This window comes from Aethalodelphis obliquidens, unplaced genomic scaffold (assembly GCF_003676395.1).
Source record: "Aethalodelphis obliquidens isolate GAN/ISIS:26980383/991018 unplaced genomic scaffold, ASM367639v1 scaffold12, whole genome shotgun sequence".
Classification (NCBI taxonomy): domain Eukaryota; kingdom Metazoa; phylum Chordata; class Mammalia; order Artiodactyla; family Delphinidae; genus Aethalodelphis; species Aethalodelphis obliquidens.
In genome coordinates this window covers 42,517,657-42,537,574 of record NW_020837956.1, presented here as the reverse complement: position 1 = coordinate 42,537,574, position 19,918 = coordinate 42,517,657, and the positions used below count along the sequence as shown (strand labels likewise).

General features: G+C 57.9%; 1 protein-coding gene across 6 annotated transcripts in view; it reads right to left on the bottom strand.

Moving 5' to 3' along the window:
• Positions 1-226: 226 nt before the first annotated feature.
• PXDN (peroxidasin) overlaps positions 227-19,918 on the bottom strand; it is a 65,370-nt gene continuing 45,678 nt past the window's right edge. For 4 of the 6 annotated variants that reach the window (XM_027113878.1, XM_027113879.1, XM_027113882.1 and 1 more), the window contains 12 exons: positions 18,692-18,850; positions 17,847-17,959; positions 16,988-17,144; positions 14,268-14,376; positions 13,552-13,709; positions 11,009-12,512; positions 8,246-8,380; positions 7,731-7,939; positions 5,069-5,189; positions 4,761-4,893; positions 2,882-2,992; positions 227-2,332 (listed from right to left, as the gene is read on the bottom strand). In XM_027113878.1, coding sequence (XP_026969679.1) covers positions 2,213-2,332; positions 2,882-2,992; positions 4,761-4,893; positions 5,069-5,189; positions 7,731-7,939; positions 8,246-8,380; positions 11,009-12,512; positions 13,552-13,709; positions 14,268-14,376; positions 16,988-17,144; positions 17,847-17,959; positions 18,692-18,850 — 3,029 coding nt within the window. In that variant the 3' untranslated portion in view covers positions 227-2,212. The remainder of the gene's footprint in view (positions 2,333-2,881; positions 2,993-4,760; positions 4,894-5,068; positions 5,190-7,730; positions 7,940-8,245; positions 8,381-11,008; positions 12,513-13,551; positions 13,710-14,267; positions 14,377-16,987; positions 17,145-17,846; positions 17,960-18,691; positions 18,851-19,918) is intronic. The other 2 variants (XR_003434223.1, XM_027113881.1) reach the window with 2 other exon arrangements.

The following is a 19,918-nucleotide window of genomic DNA, read 5'->3' as shown; positions in this document are numbered from 1 at the left end:
TCTCCTGGGAGCTCGCCCCCAACCTGCCCAAAATTCACAACACGGAGGTCAGCTCTGTCCACAGGACAGCATCCCAGCCACAGGGGAGGACAGCCTCCATTTAACTAATCCCCTTGTTTTTCTTCCTTTTCCACTTTTTTCTATGAATGGTGGTCCATGCAGAGACCCAGGGCTCCCCCGGGGACCCGCCTCTGGGATCGGCTCATGAAAAGAAGAACACCCATTGTCCGTTTGAAAATGTGGCCCATTTATTGGAACTGAAAGGCATCGTTACATAGTGCAAACGGCTCTTTGGTGACGGACTGATTACAATGAACAGAAGAAAGGCACTTGCTCCTGGCAAAGGGTTAGAAAAGTCAGGGAATATGTACACGCAGCTCCCCACGGGGCTGGAGGCGTGTCCAGGCCCCTCCCACCACCTCATCAAATGGCCGATTCTGCAGATGTTCCCACTGCAACCGCAACCGCAGAACTTCTCTGTGAATCACAGCCAGCCTCCCGTCGGGCTAGACAACGCCATGCCAGGCTGCCTGTCTAAACCCACCCTCTGCGTGAAACCAGATAAACCTCCCGGGCACCTTCGGCACCAAAACGCTCCAGAAGGCGGGATTTTATACCTGAGCAACTTACACAGCCGTCAACTTTCAGACAAAGTTATCCGTTTTCTGCTTACAGAGGCTGGTTCCAAGATTTGGTTATTTATTCAGTGTGAGTTATTAGTTCAGAAGAAGTCCCGAGCCTGTGAAACACTGGAGTTTTTACTGATCACTTAGTGATGTGTGAGGACAGACTTCAAGCCGACCGTGTGTAAGCTGCTGTCGAGTCCTCGGGCTGGAATGTTAGCAGGGCAGGCACTGGGGTCTCCTGTGGCCGGGAAGGAGGCCTGTGCTGGGCCAAAACCAGGCTTTCAAACTGCCCACTACCTGCTGGATGCTGGCGGGAGCCCTGCCTCCCCTCCCCCACCCCGTGATGAGCTCCACACGGGCCACAGGCTTTGGCCCCTCGGACCGAGACGGGGTCCTCGAGGGTCTCCTGCGGGAAGGGCAGGTGGGCGCTGTATCCGCACCCAGCACAGGACCCGGTTCGCTGTGGACATTCAGGTCTGTGGAACTGAGCAGGACGTCCAGGGACATGTTTCTCAGAACACAGACCACTTTGTATTTGGAGCAAGACGGGAGGTTTTTGGTCAGTTAAAAAGACGGAGACCATGAGGTATGGAAGTTGCTTTTCACTGAATCCTACGAGAACTTTTGCAGAGTGGGAATGGTTTTTCTGATGTATCTAAGACTAAAGCATGGGCGAAATTTCATCAAACGTCACACGCTGTGAAAACAGAAATGAGGTACAGGGATTGGTCGTTTTTCTTCAATGCACTCACACAACCTGAAGTTAGAAAGGTCCCAACATTCGAACTCCTCCCGTTGGAAGAAGAATCTAGAGCACTGTGGCCCTCCCGTGGGCTCTGGTGGGACAGAGCACGCGCTGGCCACGGCTAACGCTGGCCGCGCAGGTCAGTAGGTACCGTGGCGTGGAGCGGAGGGTTTTCACATCTGGTCCACACCAGCCTGCGTGCGTGCAAGTTACTGGTGAACGCAGACCTGTTCTAAACGCGGCTGAAAAACCTTCCAATCCCGGGCGAAGGAGTCGGGAGCCGCAGGACGGGCTGCTGCTCCAGGCGGTGGGGTCATCCGCCCTGTGGGTCCAGGTGATGCCCTGGGAGCTGCCGAGGGCCGGGGCTGGGGGGATGTGCTCACTGCCCAGACCAGTCACCCAACACGCTCCGCAGACACTGCTCCGTGTGCCAGAGACTGAGTTTCTTTCCAATCCCGTGTCCCTCCTCTGGCGGCTCCACTCTGCAAGCTCCTGGTACCAGAACCAGGCGGGACTAACTTTCAGTTGAGAAGAAACGGTGACATTAGGTGAAATCAAGTTAGGAGCCTCAATGATTTAATCGTGCAATTTAATAGTAGCACCAATTTTTCATTTAGAAAAAATTAAATAAAAACCTGAGAAGTCTAACATGAAGTTAGGACACGTGTCTGCTCCGTGGTCTGTTGGCGAGCACTCCGGCCTGAGCCCCCTGGGCGAGTTCCGACACGGCTCCGTGCCGTGGCCCCGAGACGTCCCGGCCTCGCTGTGCCCTGTCCCCTGCACTGCCCGCTCCGGCCTCGCTCTCCAGGGGACGAGGGGGAAGCTCAGGGCTCAGAGGCACTCAGGGCTTCTTCCCCATGGAGTCTCCCGGGCAGACAGGACAGCAGGCCCCGCCGACCCTCACGGGTGCTGGACAATCGGCCGGCTGGCAAGTCTCCACGAAGCAGGTGACCTGCCCGTCCTGGAGGAGAGACGGCGCCCGAGCCCGTCAGTCCTGGGGACCCGGCCCCTGCATCTCACCCCACCCCCAGCTCTGACCTCCCACTGGGGACCCCGGGATCACGTCCCTGGGTATCAACCAGGAGGAGGTCCGGCTAGAGAGGAGCTGGGAGGACAGGGCTCTGCCCAAACCTGACAACCACCAGGGACACTGGACGGACCCCTGCTCCTCCAGAGCCAGGGGACGAAGTCCCCTCCCCATGTGCACCGACCCGCCCGCCGTCCTCCCGTCCTGGCTCCCAGCCCCGCCCCAAAACTCCCGCCCAGCCTGGGCAGCGGCCAGGCCCCTCTCCCCTGCGGCCACCACTGCCCCCTCGGTCCACTTGCTCCAGGACCGAGAATAGTGTGGACAGCCCCGCGCTGACCAGGGGCAGTGATGTCTGTGTCGACCTTCAGCAACGGCTCCGGGGGAAGAGCCCTGAGTTCTCAAGGGACGTGGGAGGGGACCCCACAGCTGAGCTCCCTGACGGCCCTGCTGCCTGCCCGGGTCCCCCGTGGCATCCACACTCACGCGGCATTCACAGACGGTGCAGGGATCCCGTTTCCATGTGGTACCGTCCGCGCGCGAGCTGCCGTCTGCATCCACGCACTCGGTGCTGAGCCGAGACTCGAGTTTCTGTATCTGCGGCAAAGCAGAAGCGCTGGTCACCGGGACGCAGCGGGCAGCTTGGGTACCGCGCACCTGCTCCCTCACTTGAAACGATGCCTCACGACGAACGGGGACCGAGGTGAATGTCTAAAGCACTTTCCTGGAACCTCAGATTTACTCGTTAGGCAGCTGGTAGCTGTTTGTCCAAAAGCTCCATGACAACAGCCTGACCTCCGCCCTGTCTGAGGCCAGAAGTGCACGGACTGTAAATACGGTGAGTAGTCGGTAAAGAAGAGAAGAGAAACCTTAGAAAGAAGCAGAGAGAATGCCGACACAGGACTGGGTGACGAGAGCATTCTGCACCAGCCTCTCAAAGGAGCTCTGGGCTGTGACGGCTGCTGACCCCGACGCACACCGGCCCCAGCTTGGGGCCACTCTCTTGCTGGGAGGGAGGCGCTGACAGGGTGGCGGGGGCTGGAAACGCTGGGGCCTCTGCACCGTGGAGGGTCCGGCAGCCCCGGCCCGTTTCCCTCTGGGATACGTGAGAGGAAAGCAGACTTCCACCTCGTTTATCTAGCCCACCATCGTTCGGGTTTTCCGAGTCTCAACTGACTCACGAACGAGGTGTGGGATGGGCACCGCCAGGCGTGGGGTGGCCAGCCTCTCACCGCCCCGTCCTGCATCCCCGTCTGGTCAGCCTGACCCATGTGTGCAGAGCGACCAGGCCTCTCTGCCGCTCCCTGTGGACTCTCAGGGATCAGGGGTCAGCCGTCTGGCCCTGGACACTCATCCGAGGTGCAGCCCCACCCTGGGCACGCTGTGTGGTCAGCTCAGGGTCTGCTTGGGTTTTCTGTCTCCAGCTCCAGGCAAAGGGCTTCTTGTCCGGGCCCTGAACCCAGCGGGAGGCCAGCTGGGGCAGGCCAGTCCTCCCCCTGCCCACCCCCCCAACCGTGGCGAGTCTGTTAGCACCTGAGGCTGTCAACTCTGTCCCCAGACCCCTAGGCAGGAGGAGAAGCTACAGGGCAAGCACAGAGCAGATGCAGGGCAGCCGGCGCACTTCTCCCCGGAAGATACAAACGTCTTCCAAGCCCGCGGACTGAGACCCCCAGAAGCAGGACGTGGCCTGCACCACAGATCCCCAACTCGCAGGCCTGTCTCTGGAATGTTCCACAGCATCAGAAGCCCTTCTCACTGGGACCCTCTGGGACCCTCTGCATGCATCGCATTAACCTGAGATCTCACTCTTCACTCCCACTTAGGTGACATCACGCTGGGACCCCCGCGCAGACACGGCAGGGGCGGGGTGCGGAGGTCTGCAAACCCTGCAGACCCCCAGGGAAGAGCCCCAGAGTACAGATGTGCCGGTGCCCTTCCGGCGCCCAAGGGGACCCGACCTCCATCAAAACCTCCTGATCCCCCTGGGAGCAGAGGCTTAACAGTCATCCCTGAAGAGGAGGCTTTGGGCAGGACTTGAGGTTTGAATTCTGCATGGCCCTGACCCGGAGCCCCTCACAGCCAGTGTTCGGGGGGAACCCGCGCCCCTCACCCAACGCGCCAGTGGGCAGCCCACGGCCGAGGGTCCCCGGTCCCAGGAGGTCCAAGGGCAGCTCAATGCGGCCCAGCTGGAGCCAAGCCAGAAAGAAGGGCAGAGACAAAAGTGACCTCCCTGGAGGCTCCCAGGCCGAGGACCAGGGGTATGTGGGCAGCACCTTCCCTTCACCGTCACGGGAGAAACGCACACCGGGCCCAAGGGTGGAGAGGGGCCGGGCAGGCCGGGGAGGTGAGGATGGGGGCGCCCAACCTGCTTCCTGAGGTCCCTGATGGTCTTCTGCATCTCCAGGACAAACTCCCGGAAGTCGCTGGTCCCTGCTACTGGTGGGCGCTCAAAGGCGGTGGCCGAGGCGTTACTGGGCCTCGTCTCGGGCATCCCGGCTCTGCTTGGGAGAAGCAAGGGAGACTCAGGACACAGCCAAGGGTGTGCGGCTCCCAGGCCCGAGGGCGGGGCGCGTGGAGTGGCTGCATGGGTGCCCTTGAGGCACACCCCCCCCCACACCCAAGGGCCAGCTGGCAGGGTGCACGGTCCCAGGTCCCGGCGGGGCTCGGCCGTACCTTGGCATCTTCCCAGGCCCCGCATCCGTGGCTGGCTCGTCCTCCCGGTAGCTGAATTCAAGGGACCGCCTGCCTCGGAAGTGGTAGGAAAACGCGTTGAACTGTCCCCGGGTTCTGCAGTCTGCGGGCAAAGCGCAGACACGTTAGGGTCTCGAGTCCCACGAAGGGGACGTTAAGAACAGCTCGGCAAGTATCACTGTCCTTCCTGCAGGACACGCGGGGCGCTGAGGTCGGCAGCGCTGGAGGCACTGTCCCCACTCCCCTTCCCCTCCCCACCCCAGGTGAGCGGCCTGGAGCCCCCCGACCCCCAGTGCTGCCCCCCGACGACACCCTCCTCCGGGTGGGGCATGCGCCTGCTGTGCTGCCCACACGGGAGTGGTTGGCACTGTTTCAGTAACTTCTACAGTGATCTCAGAAGTGTGTGCATGTGTGTGTCCTCCTCTCCGTGACTCATCAGTCCTCACAGAGAGGCTGAAATTCCTAACTTTGGTCAAGAGAAAAAGACACGCATCCTCCCAAGGGCAGTTTCTTAGGTTTCTCACGTGTGCAGGTTTCGTACTTGGATTAAACAAATACACAATTAAGAGATGAAGCTTAAGAAAGTTTGGGTTAAGTGAGTCTTTTTTTTGCGGTACGCGGGCCTCTCACTGCTGTGGCCTCTCCCGTTGTGGAGCACAGGCTCCGGACGCGCAGGCTCAGCGGCCATGGCTCACGGGCCCAGCCGCTCCGCGGCATGTGGGATCCTCCCGGACCGGGGCACGAACCCGTGTCCCCTGCATCGGCAGGCGGACTCTCAACCACTGCGCCACTGGGGAAGCCTGTAAGTGAGTCTTTTATAAACACTGAGGTGTCGATAACAGCTACCGACATTTGGTTCTGTCAAACCATAACTCTTTTTTTTCCGCCACTTTTTAGATATGGCTTCTGGACTAAAATAAAAACAGATAAAGCTTATAGAGCACTCTTTAAGTTTTGTCAGCTGAGGGCTATGCCTGCTATTTCTAAGAGGAAAAGAATCCAGAAGAAAGGATGCTGGAAACTGTACCAAGTGCCTAAGCCTCTGACTGTCCAGCGGAAGCAAGAAAAGGCTCTGGAATGAGGCACAGACAACGGAGCCTGGATCCAAGACTCAGGCTCTCAGAGGACTTCGGGTTTCTGCAGCAAAAACCAGAAAACCTGTCTCTGTTCCTTTCTAAGCAGCTACAGGGAATCTATCTGGTAAAGTTATCAGAAAATGAAGATTCTGTATCTGAAAAGAAAGACTGGCTTTTTCCAATGATTTTCAAAGAGAACAACCGTCTGCAAACACAAGAATCAAATTCTCCGCCATGTGTGTGGAAAACTGTTGTGACCTTAATATACTAGTCAGAATATTTTTTTTAAAAAGCGAAAAAAAACCACCAAGTTCCCAACAGCTATAAAAATGAGAAATTAATGCTTTGGAAACTTGGGCATGTAGCGAGCAAAATTTTAATATGTATGTGAACTCTCCTACAACGTTGCAAATCGTATTCATTATATATATATTTAACGTATTACGTACCCCATGTATTAGTTACGTACATCATACGTACGCACAGAGAGAAGCCACAGACACAGAATCACAGCAGACACACTCACTCACACACAGAACGAGCATCGACCCAGATTTCAACACTTACTAACGAAAATAACAGCTCATTAAAATTAACTACTAGCGAGAACCACCTGGCCAGGGCTATTCCTGCGGAAATAACGAGGTGCAAAAGAAAACCGGTTTCTGCACCTGGTGTCCATCGCCAGCCGAGGCGGAGGGCCGGGGGCCGGGGCTCTGGGCCCTCCTTGCCCACCTCACCCGCAGGGGCTGTGTGGCCCGTGGTGTTGCCCCAGGCTCGGGGCCCCATTTCCTCACCACAAGAGTGGGGTTACCCAGAATGGGTCCTCAGTGTTCCCCCCATTGCAATGTTCCCTGGGTCTCTGATCACAGTTGGAATTAAACCGAAATTATGTTCAAATGAGAACGTGCGGTCGAGGTTAGCTACGACCCGGCTCGGGAATGCTGCGTAGGAGCCGCCTGGACGGCGCATCCAGAAACAGCCGCGGCGGCAGGACAGGCACCGCCGCCTTCGCGGGCTCCCAGGTGCCTGGGTGAGGCCGCCGCGCAGCTGCCTGTCACACTCTCCACCTCCTCAGGAGGTGATTTATGGCACGTTTCTCTGCTTACACAAGCTCTTCTGGACACTGAGAACACACAGCACGCAGTTTTAAAATTAAATTTGATGTCTGGCAAGCTTTGCGATCTGTTTCTTGTTCATATTTTATCTGCGGGGACAGACAGGCAGGCTATGAAATGCAGACGTGTGATAGGTTTTAAAGAAAAGCTGGGAGCTAAGCTCATTAAAGTTTTGCTGTCTGTTTCTTTTACTTAGTAGTTCTCATCGCTAACTCCTATCTCCTGGCATTACAAATTCTTCAAAACCATGACTTTAATTATCCTCGGGTTCCACAGTACTGCTCGGTATGGACACTCCAGAATTTACGGACCCCTAGAGCCGCCTGTTTCGTTTGTGTTCTCACTGCTGTGCCGATTCCAGCCTGTGCGTTAGCGGGCACTAAGCTTCCACCCAAACTGTTGGTGAAGGAGGACGGACCCCGGTGAGCGGCAGGGCCCCGGGACGCCCACCTTCACAGCAGTCTTGCCACACGCGGAGGTCCAGCCGGGGGATCTCGTCACAGCTGCTGTACCCGTGGGGGAACTCGGCCACTCGGAACACGTCCCTCTGCACACGCGTGATGTTGTCTGAATTGTCGCACACGATCCGGGCCAGCGACGTCTGCTTGATCTGCGTGAGCTGGGCGGGGGTGAAGACCCCCGGGTTCTCATACCACAACCTGCGTTCCCCAGAACGAGAGCAAAGCTCAGGGAAAACACGACACGGAAAAGCCCCAGGGGGCTGGTTAAAATATTCCCCACACTCAGTTTCGCCAGTGATGAGACGTAAGTGGTTCAATTAGGTTATCACTTAAAAATGGACTCAAACGTTACTGTGAGCCACTCAAAAAACGAAGACCAAGAAATGTGCACTAACATCAGCAGGGGCAGCTCCTCTGATGGACCAGCACAGGCCACCTTCCAGAAACACTGCCGGCAGACGGCCACCTACTGAATTACCTGGCGGCAGGTGCATCTGCATTTACCTGTCCCCGTCCCGTAAGCGCTTGAACTGCGTGCTCAGCAGACACATCAAGGTAGGCCCCAGGCGGCTGCCGGGGACCAGGTCCTCCACCATGAGGGCGGGAAACAGGTCGATGTTGAGCGGGGAGCCGTACAACCTACGAGACCAAGCAGAGCCTTAAATTCACTGAGCAAAGCCGTACCTGGTGAAGAGCACAGCAACCAGCGGAAAATAAAACCCTCATGGCTTCTTTATCATTATTTGACGTTATTCAGGTCTTCACTTAGTAAAATCCACTTATTTCTTTAAAGCATCTATCCATTATGTTTTAAAGATGTGTTCCTATTTCCCGTTTATATACGCATGATAAAATACACACACGGATATATTTATTATACAAAGCTTAGAGAAGCCAAGAAAACACAAGGAAGGAAATTAAAACCACACCTTTCCTGACTATTTAGAGACAACGTGACATTTACTGGAAACCCTTCCAGTGCTTTTGTCATTGATACACATGAAGAATAAGCTACACACACAGCTAAAGACACGTTTTCAAAACAATACTGGGATCCTGCCGTACACTGAAAACACACTTGCTGTGAAGAAGCTACTTACTAAGTGGGAATCGCACAAAAGACTAAGACAGCAAGGTCTAATGTTCAAGAACAAACTTTTTCATCAAATTCTTCCAATTCCTTAGAAATAAATGCTTCCAAGCAAAGAGCTGACAACTTCTCTAACATCATTCTTATCTGATCTCTCCCGACACCCTGGGCGGACGATGATGGCTTCGTTCCAGCTGCCACCCAAAGCTCCACTGGGCCTTTTAAGTGCATCCTGTAACCGAGACGCCTTTTCCACCTGCTTGGACTAGGGGTGCGGACTGCGGACAGGGCCGTGCGGGCCGTCCTCAGCGCTCCCCCTCTCAGGAGCAGGGTGAGCGCGAAGCTGCCGGAAGGGCATTCAGTCCGAGGACACGCCATCCTCACTCTCCCCAAGTTCGAGGACGTTCACACTGAACTTTAGTTCAGATGGAAACACAGTCAGAAAGAGCCTTGCGAGTTTGCTTCTCCGCCTGCAGGGGCTTTCCCCAAGGAGACAGCCCGTTCCTGGGCAGGGCCCCCTTCCGTCTGCCCCCCACCCCTGGGGGACTGGCCACACAGGTGGGCCCCGCAGACCCCAGACCGAAGCAGGGCACCCTCCTGCTCACAGCCCCCCAGCACAGGCCACACTTCCCCCTCGCTGTGCACCCAGAAATGGACAGATCTGATCGGATGCCACTAACACAAGTGCGAGCACACGCCCCCTTAAGCCCCGTCTAAAAGCCTCTCTTCCCTGACAGCGTCACTGTCCCACAGCTGGGACACACCGTCCCGTGTCGTCACTCTGCCCGGGCACCTGTCTCATCCCCACTCGGTGAGTCAGGCCTGACGCAGAGGCGGGTAAGCGCGTGACTCTCCTGGGGGTGGATCACACTGACAGCCTCCCCAGGGTCCCTGGAACTCGAGGTTCAGGGCCCCCAGCCCCCAGCAGCGCTGGGCTGGAGAGCAGACGGCTTTGACAGACGCTGGGCAAAGGAAAGGAACACCGGGAAAGTGATCTCGTCAGTCTGGACAAGAACAACGGAGGATATTCAAGCATGAAGAACACAGACAGTCCACACACCCTAGCTGAGCAGCCCGTGCAACAAAGGTCCCTGTACCGGGGGAGCGTGCATTTATGTACCGGGCAACCTGACACTTACGTAAACGAACACCGGAACATCTTCAACTGCAGAGCGTGATGCTCACTTATTCACAACCTGCGATAAACTACGAGTAAGAGTCATTTTCTCCGGAAGGCGCAGGCCAGGCCCTAAAGAGGACATGCCTGAACCGCAGCGTCAAGCGTGTGACCGAAGCATCAGCGATTTACCTCCTAGTGAGCAGGAGCGTCCAGAAAATGACCCACGTGGGCCTTTACAGAAAAGCATTTTTCCTTTTCAAACATACTGTAAGTACACAGTGACCAGCGGGCTACAGGGGACCCTTGTGGGAAAACTCTAGTGAGTGGCTATTTCCATTAAAGACCCCCCCAGAGACTAGAACAATTAATGAGAAAAACAGGACTTAAGGAGCCAGGGCAGACTGGACACGAGAGGGGTGGGGGCGGGGGAGTCGTGAGGACCCTGTCTAAGCAGCGATCTGGACACAGAGATCCTGGGGAGGAGGCAGCCGCTACAGGCAGGAAGCCCCGTCCTGCCAGACGCCGGCCCCTCGTGGCCTGACAGGGCCGGCCCTGGCCTCTGCGGGCCCACGGAGGAGGGGCTGCCCGGGGGTCTCCAGGGGCCCTGCCCCACGCGCTGGGCGTCCTCCACTTCCGTGCCCCCGGCCCAGTGAGCCCTCTCCCAGGAGGGGGGAGGCTGCTGCCTGTGACGGACGGGGGTGCAGGGGATGGGCGACGGGCCCGGGTCTGGGGGACAGCAGGTTTAGGGAGGGACTCCGGACAAAGCCTCCTAGCTGGGGGCCCGCCCGTCCTGCGGCGCCAAGGGCTGGCGCCCCGGCTCCCAAGGCTGCAGCAGGGTCTCTTCCCCGAAGCGCCCGCGGGCCAGTCTCGTCCTGCCCGACGATCTCATCCCTCCACACCCCTCCCGTCAGGCCCGCCGGACAGGGCCCCTCATCTCTGAAGTCAAGCCTCAACCTGCCCCCTCCCCGTCTCCACGTGCCCCCCACCCCCGAGGCTGCACAGACAGAGACTCAAATCCAGGGGCCACGACCCCCTTGGGCTGTCCCCCCACACCCACCGTTGCAGCTTCTCCCGGATCTCGGGGCTCCTGATCTCGTTCTTCAGGTCCTCGAAGGTGTGGGCGGCCGACAGGTTGCAGTAGACGCGGTAGTCGTGGTAGGGCGGGATGCCGTGGTCGCGGCCGCGCTGGATGTTGATGGCGGCCAGGTCCAGCGCTACCGTGTGCGCCATGGAGAAGAGGCGCTCGGTGAGCTCCGTGTTGAGCAGCTGGGACGGCACACGCATCTTGCCCGGCACGCCGAACAGGCCGCGGAGCAGCGGGTCGATGCCGCCCTCGTTCACGATGCGGAACGGGGAGAAGAAGGCCTTGTGCAGCGGCACATGGCCGTGCGCCACGGGCTGGAAGTTCTCGTCCAGCCGCTGTAGCAGCGGGTTGACCAGCGTGTGCCCGAACCGGAAGGCGGCCGTGGCGAAGGCGTTGGAGATGCCGGCGTTGGCGCCCGGATCGTAACCACGGTACTCGCCCAGCATCTTCATGCCCACCTCGCCCAGCACCTTGGGCAGCCAGTGCCGGTAGGTGATGTGCTGCACCTGCGCCCCTACCACCTTGCGGGCCTCGTGGTAGACGGTGTCGCCGTCCCAGTGCGGGTTCAGCGCCAGCAGCTCGGCGGCCACGCGGTTGTGCTCGCGGAACCACAGCGTGTGCATGCTGGTCAGGCCGAGCTGCTCGTTGGCGCGGTGGTCACCAGCCAGGAAGCAGGGGATGGGGCTCTCGTTCTCGTCGCGCATGCACTCGGTGGGCGGCCCGGCCGCAAAGGGCAGCAGCGGCTTGCCCGAGCGCTGCACGATGCCCTGGCGCAGCAGGCCCCGCTGGCTGGCCAGGTCGCGGATGGCGCGGGCCTCGTGCTCGGAGCTGCCGTAGACGTTGGAGGCGTCGATGTACGAGGTGAGCTGGTTGATCTGCTCGCGGGGGTACACGGAGTTCATGAGCAGCGACGTCATGCCGCTGCCGCACACCGGGCTGGAGCGCACGAAGAACATGCAGCGCGCCCCACTGCGCGCGCGCGGGTCATCGGGGGGGATGGCCACCGAGAAGCAGGGCGGGTCGCTGCTACACGTGGAGCTGCAGTGCTGCCCGTCGGAGAAGCGGGCCTGGCTCAGGGCCACCACCGTGGAGTCCAGGTCGTGGTCCAGGAACTGGCCCCACTGCATGAGCATGTGGGTGAACTGCTCGTCCGGGGTGATGGCCTCGGTGCCGATGAGGGCCGTGGACACCAGGCGGGGCATGGGCAGCGGGTGCCCGTGGTAGTGCCGGCCCGGGTCGATACCACGGGGCGTGTTGAAGCCGTTCTCGTACACGGCCTTGAGCAGGCGCTCGAAGGCGGTCAGCGAGGCGCCCCACATCGGGTGCTGCAGGTTGTTGCAGGTGCCGTCATGCGTCCGGTACTTCTGGTGGAAGCACATGTCCGAGCAGTTGTTGACACGCCTGTGGGCCGTGCAGCCCGACAGGTTGGCGATCAGGCTCAGGTACTGCGGGGACACGAGGTCGTTGTAGTGGTAACCTGGACAGAAGGTGGAGACACACCTTAGCAGCCCGGGCACCAGGCGGGCATGAGCGCTGGCCCGGGGCCCCTGCCAGCTGGGCCTACCGGACCGAACAGCAGTGCCGGGACCCGGGAGAGAACAAGCAGGGAGGTGAGGAAGCTCCCGCAGGGAAGTCTGGGAAGGACCTGGTGCACCAGCTCCCGCTCCAAGCTCTCCCAGACCGGCGCCTGGGGCTCCACACGCAGGGCCCACGCTCCCCACACGGCCGCGGGGTGGTCACCACGCATCTCGCGTCTCCCTTCGGGACCGACGCCCGTGTACGTTAAAGAAGACAGGTGGCAGCTCCCCTCTGCAGAGGACAGCGTCCTAAGTACCCACATAGAGAAGCAGTAAAGAGATGGAGGTGACATTTCCCAGGCTGGGGGAGCAGCAGTCAGACACACAAGCGCTGGAGGCCTGCACGAGAGAGGAGCTTTGCAGGGATAGGACACTGGGCTGCCATCGCCATCTGGCATCGGGCTCAGACCCGACAGCCTGGCATCTCCCGCCTCCCCAGAGAGAAGGGCGAGGCTGGCACGCCTGCTCTGTCACAGCCGCCCTGAGAAGTCCTGAACGGCTGAAGGGTCAGCAAGGAAAACGCTTCCTCCTAAACACTGTCTGGGTGCTAATCCCCCTCCGGCCCTGCAGAGGCTCGGGCGGGGCCCTGCAGCGGGCAGAGGAGCGGGGGGCTTCACCCTCGCCGTCTGCGCGGCACCTGCTGGGGCTCCATCAGCGTCCTCTCTAACAGCCCCAACCTGGACCCACGGCCTCCGAGGGGCGCTCCTTGGTCCAGAGGCCCCGATGGTCAGAGCCCGGGGGCCAGGACAGCACGACCACCCGTGCTGAGCACATGTCAGGTCACTGCTGGGTCTCCCATCAGACCTGGGGAGCCACAGGAGTGTCCCAGCTCAAGGCAACCCACACGTGACCGCGATCATCACAGACCCCGGGCCCGACAGGCTGGACGTCGTCATGGGGAAAGGATCTGCGGGGTGTGGACCCCGCCCGGGTACTGACTCGTTCCGTTCAGGTCCACCATCAGGCCGTGCTGCACGTGCTCCTGAATCAGCTGCAGCGCCCGCTCGAATATCTCCCCGGCCCGGGCCTGCTCCACAGTGTAGGGGTCCCGTGGGTACCGGAACAAGGCCAGCAGGTCGTTCGGGGAGCGGGGCCGGCTAGCGGGTGTTCGGGAAGAAAAGGGAAGAACGGAACAGATGACTGAGAACAAAGGTCACTCGCGCCCAAAGGAGAATTATCGCTCTTAAATATTTCTGTGGCTATGTTTCTACAGACACGAGGTATCGTACCTTACTCATCCCAAGCGGAAGGCAACAAAACAAACGAACAAAACCAAAAGACACTAAAAACAAATAATTAATTACGTCAGTAGAAAAAAACACCAATATACTATTTCAGCTCAAATGCAGAAAAAACACGTTAGAATTTCCAAGATGAACAAATGCACGAAGGGCTTAGGAAATGCTTTGTTCTTGCCAAGTCACTGAGTAACAAGCCAAAATAATGAGTCAAAAAATGTTTTAAATGTTCTATTTGTGAATCATAGTTCAGTTTCTACTTGAAAAGGAGCATCTTTCTGTTATCTTAACCCCCAGCAAAGTTAACACCAACACTGTTTATGATTTTCAAATTAAAACCGTGTTTTGTTCCCATCCAACCGGTGAAAACTGCGTCCGAGAATCACCCTCTGAAGCCCCGCCCGCCTCTGCAAATACCTGTCAAACAAGTGCGTCCGCGTGGAGTTTATGGCTCTGTCCACCGTCGCGATTGCTTCAACAATGGATGAGGCTACAAATGGGTCCCCGTTCCTACTGACATCGGGAACTAGGAAATGCGAGGTCGCAAGTCACCGGAAAACGTGCACACAAGTGAGTCAGAGAATAATGTCTAGACTCTATGTCACTCAGACTGAGGCATGCTTTTCTCCAATGTTATTTCTACTTTTCACACCAAACCTTAAGTTATGTCATCACAAATTCTATGAGAAGCTGTTTTCAAACTGTATGGAAGTTGCAGACGCTTAATTTTTTAAATCATGGGATACGCCATAAAAGGACAAGGTAGTTGTAAAACACTGAAGTTCTTCTACCAAAGCATCGCCCAACAGGGGAGGCGCTGACTCAGGCCCACCCGCCAGAGCAGCTGCCCTGCTGGGCGGAGAGTGTGGTGCTTCAATTTCCGGTGGATTCTGTGTTCCTCCCATCAAAGGTCAACCTGCCTGGGTGCTGGATCTCTGCCCGCCCACCCTCCCGAGACTCTGCTCTCGCTTCACCCTATGCCCCAAAGGAAGGATCAGATATTCTTACACCCAGCATGTGTGCATGTGGGCACGCACACACACACACATGACCACATGTGCACACGCATACGTGACCATATATGCACACACGTAACTATACATGCGTGCACGTATGTTCACGCACACTCAGGCACACTCGGATACACCTGACACCTCTGAAGCTACGGCTCCCTTTCTACTTTCCTCTTTTCATTCCTTTTTCACTTAATATTGACATTTTTCTAGCGTTTAGAGTTTGCTAAATAAAATAACCTTGTTCCATCCAATCTTTATCTTTATTTTCCAAAATGTCTCATGCCAGGTCACCAACAGCATGCACTTTAATAAACGGTATCCTTTACCTTCAAAATACTCGACCTTCTAGAAAACCTGACACGGCTGATAATGTCCTCACTGAAATGTTGCCTTCACTTGGTTCTGGGATACACACCCCTCCCTCCTGGAATACATCCCCCTCCAGACTGGGACATAGGCCCTCCTGACACCGATCTCAAACAGAGCCCCAATTTACTAATGTTTAGAAGCTAGTATTTTTATGTCATGTGTTGGACAAATGGACAGAACAATCTTACGTAATTGTATTCCCTAATATTCCCTAATATTACCTAATATTTCATTACTATCAATGATTTAAACTTTGTTTTTCTTCAAGCAATGATCACAGAAAAATCATCCCAAAACACTTATTTATATGCCTTAGAAAAAGGGTAACGGAAATTCACTAAAATGTTCAGAGTGGTTATTTTGGGGGAGTGGGATTATGGGTGGGAGATTATTTTTAAACTTCACGTGTAACTAATTCATGTTAAAGTAACATTATTTTTCAAGTATAAAAATAAACATTAATGGAAAAAAACACTGTTTCTAAGTCAGGAGATTCACCGATTTAATTTATAATCACTTCACGCTCTCATATAATGGGAAAATAAGGTCATTTAACATTTCCCCCCTCAAAAAAAAAGGTTTCCAGTTTCGCCTTTACTGCTGTCTGCAGGTGCCCACAGGCTCCAGGCGCCGTGCAGGGAGTGTGGAGTATGGGCTGTGAGGTGTCGGCATATAAATTAACCACACCCAGGCAGGTCTGAGGCTCCCCAGCCCTCGGGGAAGGCAGATTAGGTGATTAAAGTGGAAAAGGCAAAAACGCACATGCAGGTGGAGGATGTTTCCTGCGGGAGGAACTGGGGGATCGTCCAGAGGAGGGGCCTGGGTGTGGAGGCTCTGTTACCTGAGAACTCAGGCTTTCTGTGCCGGGGGGCGGCAGGTGAAAGCAGGGCACAGAGAGAGCTGGAGACAAAGTGCAGGTTTGGGTCGAACTGTAAGACTTTATGCAGGGACTTCCCTGGTGGAGCGGTGGTTAAAAGACTCCACATTCCCAATGCAGGGGGCCCGGGTTCAATCCCTCGTCAGGGAACTAGATCCCACACGCACGCTGCAACTGAGAGTTGCGTGCCGCAACTAAGGAGCGCACGAGCTGCAACTAAGACCCAGCGCAACCAAATAAGTAAATATTTTTTAAAAAAGACTTTATGCCAAGCTACAGGCTGTGCATTTTACCCTGTTGGCCCAGAACACATGGAGTGTTGGAAAGGTGGAGGTGACACCTGGATGGACCAGGTGGTGGGGCTGGAGGGGATGCCCTGGGTGAGCTCCGCAGGCCGGCACAGAGCCGGGGTCCACCTGGCTCTAGGGCCACCAACCAGTCCAGGGAAGGGAACGGTCCTTGATTATCTGGGGGTTTAAAATGAAGACCTAATACACGCCAGGACCGCACAAGGCCACACACACCCAGAACAGAGAGAAAACAGAGTGAAGGGGCCGGGATTCTTTCACAGCAGTGACTACGTCTGTGCTTTGCCACATGGTGACTGTAAATGACGTGCTGTAGAATTTGAGGGGGTTTGGGGGACCACTAAGCCAACCAGGAAACCCAGAGCGAGGCAGGATCTCCAAGGGCACGACCACGTCGGCCTGCAGAGCCTACAGCGCAGGAGGAAGGACGGCTGTGCCTCTCTGGACCCCGCCCACCTCCCTGCAAGGTTGGGCTGTGCTGTCTTCAGATAACGCCCGAACCCCCAGGCTCCCTGCTCTCCTGGGTCGCCTCCGACCGCGCGGGGAGCGTCGGTGCTGTGGGCTCACCGTGCACGCTGAGCACCGTGCTGACCGCCGCCTGCCCGATCGTGTTCCGGGCTGAGCACTCGTAGCGGCCGGCGTCCGCAGGCCCCACGTCGTGGATGGTCAGGAAGCCCTCGGGGCTAATGTGAAACTTCCCGCTTTCTGTCACCTGGACCCCATCCTGCAGCAAGATAAATGGAAGAAACAGTGGGGTCAGACTGCGGAGCAGAGGTATCTACCCTGGAGAGGAGCACCACCTGCCAGGACCTCGCTCATGGGTCCATCACGGTGGCTGTGCTGAGACCCGCCGACGCTGGCAGGAGCTCGCCCGACGCCAATTCAAGGGGATGAACTTCTCCCACCTGCTCGCAAAGGACCCAGAAAAACTTAAGACCTCACTCCGGGACGTCCCTGGACCTCTGGGGTGCGCGTGCCGGGGCCACAGACGGCAACCTTCCTGGGACGTGTACTGGGGTGGGTGGTGCGGGAGAAGCCAGGATGCCCGAGCCACACCCAGCGAGGTCGAGGCTGCAGGGCCCTGCGACCCCGCACTTCCCTCCCGGGGCGCCACTGCACAACCTCCAGTGCACGACCTCCAGGGACAAGTTCCATATTAAAACACCTGCTTGCAATGAAACACTGAATTCATTTCTTTACTGGGCTTAATAAGAACAACACAGAGAAATGAACAACAGGAAACCTTCTCTAGTGATTACGGGACCAAGGATCTAACAAAAGGGTTTTCTTTGCTTTTGTCACCAAAAAGGACTCGTAAAGGAGCACGTCCAAAGTCTGTCTCATTTCGTTTACACCACGGCTGCCTTCCAGCTACGGGGGGTCTGGAGAAGCAGCGGGCAGGGGAGCCACACGCCGCAGCCCTTACCTTGTTCCAGGTGATGGCGGGCTCAGGCTCCCCCTGAGAGCTGCACGGCAGCTGCACGCTGCTGCCCACCTCCACCGTCGTGTCACTGGGGATGCTGGTGAACACCGGGGTGACTGCAAGGCAAGGGGCACGGGCTGACACACGTGGAGAACCCGGGAGACTCCTGATTTGTTCCAAAAGCTTCAGGCTAGCAGAGGCCCCGCCTTCAGTCCGGGCAGGCCCAGGGCACGGAGCGCTCCCGCTGCAGCTGCCGGAGCCAAGGAGCCGGACGGGACCGAGGGACGGTCCAGGGCTGCCAGCCTCCACCTGCGCGGCAGCATCTGGTCTGTCCGCATGGCTCCGGTCTGCTTGGGGCGGCCTGGGGCTGCCAAGTCCAAGCCCCCCCACCCCTCAAGAGCTGGTGACGGGAGGAAGCAGGGGACCGGCTGATGACCTCACCCACGGGCCGCCCACTGTCCTGCCTGCTCAGCACGGGAGCAGACCCAGGCCCCGACCCCCAGGGACCCTCTGCAGGCAGCCCCCCTCCGCGCCCACCCCCCAGGCCATCACCCCTCCTGCTTTCCTCTCCCGGCTCTCAACAGGGACCCGGGGACAGCAGGAGGCAGAACCTCGCGTCCAGGAGGACATGGGGGCCTGTTCCCGGGTCAGCCGGTGCTGCTGGGTCCGGGGCCACCTTGCTCACCCCCAGGGAAGGCAGGGATGACGCAGTGACATAACGTGACCTGTGTCCCACATGCGGCACTGTCCTCACTGCCGACATGGGAGAGACAGGCTACGACGACGGCCTCGGGATGCGCGTCTGGGGGATGGTCCGTCGCAGGGAGGGGTGCAGGACCACTGCCTACCTCGGGCCTGGACTGTCAGGTGCGCGGTGACACTCTGGGAGCCGATGATGTTGACAGCCTGGCACTCGTACTGGCCCTGGTCGTGCAGGGCGACGTCCGAGATCCGAAGGGTCCCTGACGACAGGACCAGGTGCCGTCTGTCCACCGACAGCTGGCTCCCTGCAAGGTGGGGATGCACTCTCAGTGACAGGGATACACGGACACAAGCCTGGCCTTAGAGGTGGGAGATGGGAGCCTCAGGGTCAGGCAGAATCCTCGCTGAGAGACAAAGGGGTCGCAGAGCTCGTCTTCCCCAGATCTGGCCTGGAGTCACCGTCCTGGCCTTTGTCACACACCTGTGCGTGTGCGACAGTTCAGGGACAAATAGCACACAGACCCGGCCCCCCCAAGACTCTCCAGAGAAGGAGCAAGGGGCAGGGACCAGGGGGCCGAGGGCTAAGTAAGCAAGAGCTGGGGTGGTGTGCAGATTCGGAGACAGGGGGAGGCCGGTCCCAGGCTGGGCACAGAGGGGTGGGGGTGGAAAGGGGACGAGGGATGGGAAGGCGTCGCGGGCTGGGAAGGGGATGGGCTGGTGCTGCTTGAAGACAAGCAGCTCCCCAAGCAAGAATGAGCCTCTCCTCCCGAAAACACGGAGCTCTCCTCTCGTCCAGGTTGCTCCCAGGATCCCTGGCAATGGCCCCTCAGGGGCGGAAGGGATGGTAGTGCCCTGTGGTCCAGCGCTAGTCACCCCCTCGATTCCAGAGCAGACCCTGATGGTCCACCAACATGGGCACCTGCCTCTCCGCAGCCTTCCCGGCCAGGCTGCTGTCACCCCCCTGGGGTGATGGGCTGGGCCTTCCCCACATTGTGCGCCCAGCAGCTTCCCAGCTAGAGAAATCGGCTGGGGTCCCACCCAAGGAGTTAACGTGGTCAAGTCACATCACCTCTTGGGGAGCAGCAAGAGAACTCTGGGAATTCAAGTGAGAAAGTCATATATACGGCACATGTATTCTACCACCAGTTTCTAGAAGGTTCTATCTGCACATTAGTAAATCTGCTCCAGAGGCTAATTCAGTGCACACTGAAGGCGGGACCCAGACTACTCGGGAGGAGATGGGCCCGACATCCAGGCCCTCGGTGCGGACAGGTCTCCTGTCCTGTGTGTGCGGGGGTGGCCCGTGACATGACGTGCCCGCAGCTCTGGGTCACGCCGGGTTCAGCCAGCGCCGGCCTACCCAGGGGGTCCGA